This window comes from Lissotriton helveticus, chromosome 4_1, assembly GCF_964261635.1.
Source record: "Lissotriton helveticus chromosome 4_1, aLisHel1.1, whole genome shotgun sequence".
In the NCBI taxonomy this organism is placed as follows: Eukaryota; Metazoa; Chordata; class Amphibia; order Caudata; family Salamandridae; genus Lissotriton; species Lissotriton helveticus.
In genome coordinates, this window is record NC_136063.1 from 1,727,621,091 (window position 1) to 1,727,630,823 (window position 9,733).

Consider the following 9,733-nt stretch of genomic DNA (forward strand, 5'->3'; position numbering starts at 1 on the left):
AATTCCACAGGTTATTGACATCTCGATGATCCTAGCCGAGGCAATCCGAAGGACACACAATGGGGAATCTGTCTCTTATTTATTCAGCCATGTTCCTTTATAACGTTTTCAAAACCTGCTTCCCGAAGCCACTTTGAGACACCAAAAAGGTTACTGCGTATTATGAAGTTAAGAAGATCCTGCTTGTTGCAGTTGCTGCGCTACATATTTCAGTTGCATACTGCCATTTTATTGTAACCGTTCTTGGCTCTTTTGGTGAAGGACAAATTTGTGAGGAAGTGGGAGCAGAAGATGTTGCTGCACTAGCCTTCAGATATCCACTATGAGACTGTAATAATTTGGTTTGATACTTTTTGTGAGAAACTATTTTAACGTAAGTGGTGATTTACAAAATGTTAATTTGCAAACAATTGGTGCTACAAAGGGCCTCAATCGTTGAGTACAACAATGGAAAGTGTTCTTTCAGTGTTCAGAGGAATGCAAGAAACTTTATTTGTAATATGATGTTGAAAGCCCTTCGTATCGCTGTGCTGGCACAACAAAAATACTGGCCCATCAAGTGCAAAATTATAAAACTGTAGACATTATTTTAATCATAATCTTCATATTTTCTTTATAAAATGATACACAAGCAATAGTGTTCGTTTCAGACAGGTACGGGTTCTGCTGAAAGCTGAGTGCAGCATATTCTGTCTTTTGTACGGTCATAGAAGAAACTAATGGCAAAGAATGTGAAATATAGCTATGCTCCACTTATGCAATTGTTCAGGTGGGCTACAGCTGTAAGAAAGTAAGCCTGGATGGGCGTATTGCTTTATAGATCGGAACTTGATTTTAGAACTCGCCGTCCTTCGTACTATATTTCGGCCTTGTCTCTTTTTTTTTAATCTAAGTTACAGAGGAGTATCTTCTGAGTTAGTACTATTTAATTTAAAACTTTTTTCTCTTTTACAAATACGTCCAAAGTCAGGTAGAGTTTTAAAGCTAAGTGTACTTTTTCCGTTAGATATATATTGACAATTTACTTTCTTAATGCTTAATTGCAGATTCGCAGCTTGGTATGTATTTATTCTTACAGCTCAGTTTATCAGAGGCATAGATTCAGCACTTTATGTTTCCTGAATTCTAAAAATATAAACTATTCTTTCTAGATGCTGCTTTTAGTTCACTAGCAAATGAAATGAACACTGCAACAAAAGACATTGTTGGGTGTCTGCCCCTCATGCACATATGCCGTTCCTGCTCATCCTGTGCTCCGGAATATCAAACTGAATACCGGAACCTCCTCTGCAGATTTAGTTTCCCTTCAGTGTGCAACTGATCAGTTGTTTATCATTTTGGTGATTCGATTCATATGGTGACCATCAAAGTTCGGATCAGAAACTGCTCAGTTCCACAGCTTTAAGGCTACTTTATATATATTTTTTTATACATTTACCTCTTTGCTTTGTAGTTTTTTTTATGTTGAATGTAAAACCAGTGCCTGCGCCTTTAATGATGACGCTATGCATGTCTAAAAGAATTGACTAAATTCTGAAGGCTTAAGATGTAGATAGTGAAATGTGAAGGTAAAACTCGTATCTCTTATGCTTTGAGGCAATTGCAAAATAATCTTGCGGGAGCGATATTGGATATGACACAGGACAGTGAGTAGGGATGTATCAGCCTTCTATTAAAAAAATCTGTATCACATTTGATTCCTCAAATCATTTTTATCATTTAATTAACTGATCATATGTTTCTCTTTTGATTGTTGGTCGTGTTACTAGGATCTGCTTGTTGCAGCATAACGCTTCATATTTCAGATTCAGTCGTGTTTTATTGGATATTTCAAGCTCATTTATGGAGGACAAATTTTGGAGGAGGTGATTTAAAAGATGTTTATGGGTTCATCTACCCACTTGTGGACTCTAATGTATTTTCCTACTTTTTTTTCAAGCGAAGGAATTTCAGCATAAGCTTTATTTTGGAAACTGTTAAGTTGGCTAAAAATTTAAATTGCAAAGGTTCTCAGTGTTCTTGTGATGTTCGTGAAATATAAATCAATCTAGGCACCAAGTTTAGAAATGAAGGAGAGGAATACTTTGGTTAGTTTGGATGTTATGTTGGAAGTGAGAAGACAACACCCCAGGCTGTAAAGTTGATTAAAGCAAGTCCGTTTTAAAGGCGAACTAGTACAACGTTTTAGCTTGCTTGTATTTGTCAACTTATGCTACCCGAGCATTGCAAAGGTGTTTTTTCTTTTCTTCATATAGGAAGAAGATCGCTGATATTATGGGTCCAATTTTTCTAGATGAATCTGCCCAGTTATTCTCTGAACTTGCACCCCCTGCATGTACATTTTCTGATATCTGCATTTGTGTACAGGGCCAGAAGTGGCTTCACGTTCACACTACGTGCATACTTCCAGCCTTAAAAAGTAATCTAAGGGCAATGAAGTACTAAACTGTCAATTATGATTTTTAATTACCCCCTTAGCTCTATTCGAATAATGTGATTCCATTATACCCAAGATGTTGCAAGCCCTTTGTGTTAACGTGTTTACATATGTGCATGGTTTCAACACAGTTGCATATTTCGACATTTTCTGTAAAATTGTGGCTATCAAATCTCTGTATCCATCTTTAGATTCCATCCTAATGTTTTCCCCAAGTTGTTCAAGCTGATACTTAGTCAAGCCTCTTGTTTAATCCTCCGTGGGAGCAGAATGGATTTTTTGTTTTATACATTTGAGTACATTGCATCATGTTTGAGGTCAAGACCTTGCATCTGTATAGAGAAATCGTCCTATTTGAGGCATAGTAGAAATCCAAGGCTGGGGTGTTTTTTGCCACAAGTTCCATATTAAGATTATATAAAAAGTAAACTCTCCATGAAATACAAATCTCCTTGCTCAGCATTCACTCTGCGCTCTTATTGGTTTTGTTAATTCCATTGAAGTTGATAAAATGGGTCTAAAATTTAGAAATTTGTAGATTGGGAGAAGAGCATATGGGGATACATAAACAAAAAAAATGGCTTATGTTGGGAAATCTACAGGTGCCCGACCACTCATCTCTCCCTTTTCGTTTCCTCAATTTTTCATTCTTTTTCTATTGATTTTGCCCTCGGCTGGCTGACTAGGATTTTTGGCAAACAATGTTTTTTGCAGGTTTTCATAGCAATTATCACTAGTTAGTAGTATTTAAGTCCCCTCCTTTGCAGGTAAGGGAACTGTACTCGGAGTTCTGTTCAAAGTACAGGGATGTAGTAGCCTGTTCTGTTTACAAGTTATCTATGGGCATCTAAATTTACGTTCATGTAGTCCGAAGGAATGTGAATGCACCTTTTGCCTCCTATTGTAAAACATATTGTGTGTAAATGCAATTTCTGTCATTACAATAAAAAAGTAATGTTTTTTTTATATGCACTTTGTGTGTGTGTCTTACTGAGAAGTCTGCATACTTCACGTTTTTCCTGCGCTGCTTTTTTACAATTTTCCTGGCAAGTGAGTTTACTAACGTCGTAAGGGATTGGAAAAGATGATGATGTATTTTCTTGTGAATGCGTGCTGGTTGTTTTCCGATCGCTTCACAGTCTGTACAAACTGCAGAAGGTCTGTCCTCCGTCATTGGACTGAAGTATTGAGTTGCGGAGCTTATATTCACTGGTCAGTGAATTCTTGTAATAGAACTCAGACTTATGCGTATCTCCTGATCTTACTAATGTTCTTGATCCTACTGCTTTAGATTCTAATAGAACACCTAAGTCTCCTCCCTGTAATCGTACCATTTTTGGTCGAGTGGAAGAGTGTCCCTACCTAATAATGGGAAGTTAAGCTGCTGTATAGATCTTTTTCAATAAAATAGTCAAGATGGTATAACACTTGTCCTTGTAAGTTTCCTGTTCCTTGTTTTTCCTGCATCTTTGTGGCTGTCCTCTTTTCCCCTGACAGAAGTCAGGAATCTGCTTCTACCTTGATGACTTATTTTGCGCTTCAGTTTTAATTTTTGTTATTTACTCGGGGGGGGGGGTAATTTTGGCTCTTGGCAAGATAGCTTTAGTTGACTCAGATAATGTAAAAGGGAGCCTTGACTTCGTTCATTTTTTTTTTTGTTTAAAAAAAAAATGTGCTGCCTTTGGCTTGTGGCGCCCATCCTTTTATTTTTTTTTTTATTTTTTTGGAAGAAATGGCGCCCATCCTTTGATGAATAGAGGTTTGTCATAGCAGAATAGCATATTGACATTTCATTGGGATGAGTCAATACAAATCTTTTTTCAGCATGCAACACCGCAATTAAGAACAGTACACTTTTAAAATGGTTTTCCGTGTCGCAGAGAACGTCCAAATGCATTGATTTGACTCAGCCTTGCGTACTCTAATCTATTTCCTGATGAGTAGTGTAGTAGTTGTAATAACTGTCGAACATGCAGTTTTTACTGAGCATCTATGAATGTTCTATAGTGATGAGCTTTCAGCATGTTAGTAACTTGTCTCATTTAACTTGCATTTTTATGTGGTATGTCCTCTTAGACACACAACAACTGCAGCAGATATTCAGGAAGTGTAATCCACCTTGATCAGTCACAATTTAATAACACCCTCTTTCCTGAACTGTGCAATTCATTCAGACCCAAGTTAAAGCTCATGATGAGAGAAGGAAGTTACAGAACTTTCAAATACAATTCTCCAGAGTTGGCATCGTCAATAGATTCAAATGCTTGAATTCTTTCCAACCATCAGGCTTGGAAACCTCCTTTATGTTTTTGTTTCTGCATTTTGTTAGATCTCATTCATGCATAGTGAAACGTACAATAAGCAGGTTCCATTCCTTGTGAATTTCCCCAGACTGGAAACCTTTGATAGCAATTTTACTGCGTGTCAGCTGGGTTGGGACGGATCCAACGCTGACCTGCACGACTCCACTTACTAAGCCGTCAGGGCCACTATAATTTGTGCCACCTTCCTACACTGACAGTTTATTTCTTTGTATCCTTCCGATGGTGATCCGGAGCTCCATTGCATTTTGTCAACTGACAGAAATTCTTTTGTATCCTAAAATCTTAAAGCGTCGCCACAAAAGCTGCACACACCCAAAGTGGCCATGGGTAAAATATTCGGTATTTAACCGTCCCTGCCCCAGATCCCTCTAGAGCACCTTTGGGCTCGAAGGATCGGAGGTGGTATGTGGTCAGATTTTTGCGAGCACCCTCCCCCAGCCTAAACTTCTCCAGTTCCAGCACAAACTTCAACACCGAATTCGGTACTTGGACTGATAGGCAACCCCAAGCTTTAATGTTTGCTGTGACTTCACTGACACCAAAAGAGGAGTTGGTAGGTTTGTCAGACTCAAACTCAATTTCAACCCCAAGGTCGTAAATTAAAATGAGCCTGTACTCCCATTGAGACCCCGAGATCACACAACTCCATGCTGACTAGGATAATGGCACTGAGAACGTTCTTTACAGTGATGGAAATGTATTCATGGACTACAGGCCAGTGGATTGGGTACCTCCTCAGACATTCCCCTCTCCCCAGCTAACCCTACTATGTCCACAGAGGATACTGCCTCCTTTGCAACTGGTATCAGAAGGGCAGTAGAAGCTTTAGACCTCACCCTTCCCACAACTGAGTTAAAAAACAAATGGTTTAATTGAAGTATTCAACCTTGGTCAAACCAAGAACCTCTTTTGCCCTTCAATATGGTTGACTTACAGATGGGCAACTGTGAGAAAACCAGATCTTAATCTTAATGAGCAAGTGACAAGGAGGCATAGATTTGCTTCTATTACAGCATCTTACTCCGGAGTGCTTGGTAGTGGAGGCATCTACAAGTAGCCTAAACCCTAACACGTTTCCAATGACGCCACCAGAGAAATCAAGTGCATGGAAACTGCCCAAATGTATTTTTTCCTTTTGTCAGTGTTGCTCTCCAAACTGTCAGTACTAGTTGCTTCCTGGGTATGTACTCATGCTTTGTGGGACAAAGTGTCTAACATCTTGCCAGCTGTCAGGCAAACCCTACAATGCCTCCTCATGGGTGTGGCCAGGGCGCAGTAATTTGCTCTATGCATTCAGGGTTGGACACAACTGACTGGGTATGCAGTCATGACCAACATGGTGCTTCGGCTCAATGCATGGATTCACTCCAAGGGCTTCTGCAATGACGTCCAGCCATCATTAATGGACATGCAATTTGAGGGCTCTCTGGAACGAAGGCAGGCTCTGCCTTTGCAACATTTAAAGATTAAAGAAAGCAAAGCCGCTGTTCACTCCCTAGACCTATTTCTGCCTGTTTGACAGTTCCCACCCCCTTTCGAGGCTTCGGCAGGGAGACTAGCGCAGACCGCGCTAAAACGCACCTCAATATTTAGCCTCCTAATCCTTTTGTGGTAGAGGCTGTAGAAGAGGCCAACAAACACGTTCTTAGGAGCAATGTACTACTCAAAACCCAGTCCTTCCCCTGCTGCAGAACTTCTTTAATTTGTCCTCAGCGGCACACGATTGCCTGGTAGGAGGTCACATCATATCTCGCCCTCCCCGGTGCAGAATCTCTTCTGACCAAAGAGTGCTTCAAATAATGGAACTCAGTTACTCTTTTCCTCACTGCCTTAGCCTCCAGATATGGCACCCACACCACTCGAAGGACCACTTGTTCTCACTCATGAGAAATTCAGGCTCTTATCCAAAGGAGCAACAGAGTGAATACCTGAATCAGAGTTCGGGACTGGCAGTTACTCCTATTTATTTCTTGGTGCCAAAGAAGGATGGAGGTCTTCTTCCCACCCCCTATCTTTGTCCTCTGAGTTTCTCCATTCAGAAAGACAAAAACAAAATGTTCACTCGGGCCCAAATTTTGTCTGCCCTGAAAACAAGAGACTGGATAGTTGCGTTGAATCTGCAGGATGCCTGTTTCCACGTTGTCACAGACTTTACTGTAGGCCAAGAGCACTTTCAATTCTCTGTGCTCTCCTTTGGCCTTACTATTTCACCTCAGGTGTTCACTAAGGTGATTTTGATGGTCGCAGCAACTCTGCGGCTGTTGGGAATACCAGACTACCCATACCTCAGCAACTGGCTCCTGAAGGGCTCACCTCAAACAGTTGTCAACCACCTCCATACGTATGCTGACGTATTGACATCATTGGGCTTTTTCATCTATGTGCCAAAGCCACTCCTGACGTCTTCACAAAGGCTCCCTTTCATCAGACTCATCCTGGAAAATATGCCCTTTCGAGTGTTACCTCTGCTGCAACAAATCCAGAACATCCGGGCTATGATTTCTGTGTTTAAACCTCTGACCTGGGTCTCAAAGAGAAGCTCTGAGGCTTCTGGGCATTTTGGCCTCTGGCCTCCTGCAGGTCAGATAGCACGCAGGGGCTCTGTGGTAGGGATCTGAAGTCTGAGCCGAGCACCAAGGGACACTATCAGATTCCATCTAGGTGTCCGAAGAGAATGCATCAAGACCTGCATTGGAGCCTGCTTGACTGCAAGTGGACCAGTGGCATACACCTCTTCCTACTCCATCTAGAGTTACCAGTCTATATTTGTTGATGGATTGGGGTGGAGATCAAGAGGACTCTGGTGGAGACTCTCCTCCAGAATAACTTGTTGGAGTTGAGTGGTTCGCTTGTCACTGAAAGCAATCCTCCTGAAACATTAAGGAGAACGGGTACCAATGACTGCCATGTGTTACTGCAACAAACTGGGCAGTGTGGGGTAGTTAATCCTGTAGCTCTACTTCTCTGGAAATGGCTGAAAGCTGAGAGCATCTCATAATTGCCTAACACCTAGTAGGATTTTTAAATGCCAGGGTGGACTAACTCTCCAATGTTGCCTAGCAAGTAAAGAAGGGCAGTTTCACTCTTGAGGTGATGCAGGGCATCTTCGAGCAATGGAAAGAAACCTGTCTTTATCTGTTGACCACTGTAGAGCATGCTCAGTGTTCAAACTATCATGCGTTGGAGTTTCCTATGCAGCTCTCCTTTAGAGACTCCCTTCCCCCGGACTGGGTTGTTGGAACTCCTACCCGAGACGAGGACAACCCCTTGAAAGCTCTAGTCAGATACTTGACTCTAGTTCTGCTCGTGTTCCTCATGGACTCTGGAGCCAACACAATATGAGCCCAACTGCTTCCTCTTAATAAGGAACTGAGGCTCTGAAAACCAACCTTGTTAAACACAAACATGGGTGGCATCTTCGACCACTAGGCAATAGACCTGTATGTGTTTCTCACAGTTTCAATACCATGTTGGTTTTTACAGGCTGTGTAAACTAGCATTGCTTTAAATTTCTAAAAAAAAAGTCAACACAAACTCATTGCCTTTTGCCACTTCTGACCAATAAAGCATGCATCCATGTTGGTGTTTTTAGAGTTTTAGCTTAATGTTACTTTTTATAGGCTGTGAAAAGCATTGTTCTAAAACCCCCCAAAAAACACAGCACGGAGGGTGCAGGAATGGCTTGGGTAGCACTCCAACCCATCATTATTTTGCTCAACATGCCACCTCGGTATAGACCCAGTCATCAACAAATCGGTCTTGACCCTTTCCTCATATGCACCGTCCAGCCTGAACTCAAGCTAGGTCCTCCCTGAACCCCAATAACCGCAACCCAAGACCAGTTTTGCTGTAGTTATGAGGTTATCAGCCAGGTCCAGCTTGGTTCCAGTACCATAGTGAGCTTGGGGGCACTTAAGGCTTTACATGAAACACACAAGGTGATGGGAGGCTGCTTGCAATAAGTCTAACCATTTGCAATAGCTCATGGTAGCACCCCAACCGATTGTTCTTTTGCTCATCGTGTCATCTCCGTTTGGACCCAGCCATGTGCAAATCAGTCTTCAGCATGTACCTAATTGAACTGGAAGACTAGCAACCCAGAAATGGTCTTGCATTGTTTGTGTTACAATTGAGGGAAGACCTGGCTTGGCAGTTTGGGTGAAACCGGTCTTGGGTTGCTTTTGCTCTGGTTCAGGGAGGACCTGACTTGCAGTTCGGGTTGGACTGTTCCATGAGGAACAGGCTGAAGGCTGATTTGCATAAGGCTGGGATCAAACTGAGGTCACTTGGTGAGCAAAAGAATGATGAGCGGGGGTTTGCCAGTGGTTGGACTTATTGCAGGTAGCCTCCCATCACTTTGCTTGTTTCACGCTTATCATAAGCGCCCCAATATCGTTTAATCGAGTTTTCGTTCTATACAGCTGCAAAAAAGAAATGGGTGAGGGGGGAAAAACCACATAGACCTAAAGGCTCTTGCAGACAAAAGAAATGCTGGCTTTTTCAGAGACCTTTACTCGGCAGGAAACTTGAAGATGGTGTAACATGCTTACCTCTCCCTTGGTTCCCCCACCATCACCAATACATTCATAGCTGCTAGAATTAAGCATTAGATAACCTTTGCTTTTCAATGGAGCACCTGAAATGGAAGTGGGGGAGATGGAGGATGAGGAGCTGTTGGCTTTGAGATGCAAAGACAACAGGGAACTAAGTGTTATGATGACGGCTCTGATTCATGAAGGACAACCTGGAGAGTCACTCACAAGAAGCACAATTTTCTCTTTGTCCACTTTTAAAATAAAGACTGACATTAAAAGCATTGTTTACAGTCTATATCGGGGACAAAAGCAGTAGAAGCTGATAACTAGGATCCTTAATTATGATAGAGCAGCCAAGTGACCTTTTAAAAGCTGCATAGGGATCCCCGTCCCTGAAATCTGCAGAGAAATGCGCTGACGATGCTATCAAAGATCAT

General features: G+C 41.8%; 1 protein-coding gene across 1 annotated transcript in view; it reads left to right on the forward strand.

The window, feature by feature from the left end:
• The window catches only part of LOC144829340 (ribose-phosphate pyrophosphokinase 1), a 183,895-nt gene extending 180,490 nt beyond the window's left edge, over positions 1 to 3,405 (forward strand). Inside the window, exon 7 of the mRNA XM_078688393.1 lies at positions 11 to 3,405. Within this exon, the coding sequence (XP_078544519.1) occupies positions 11 to 103 (93 nt within the window). The 3' untranslated portion in view covers positions 104 to 3,405. The remainder of the gene's footprint in view (positions 1 to 10) is intronic.
• The last annotated feature ends 6,328 nt before the right edge of the window (positions 3,406 to 9,733 follow it).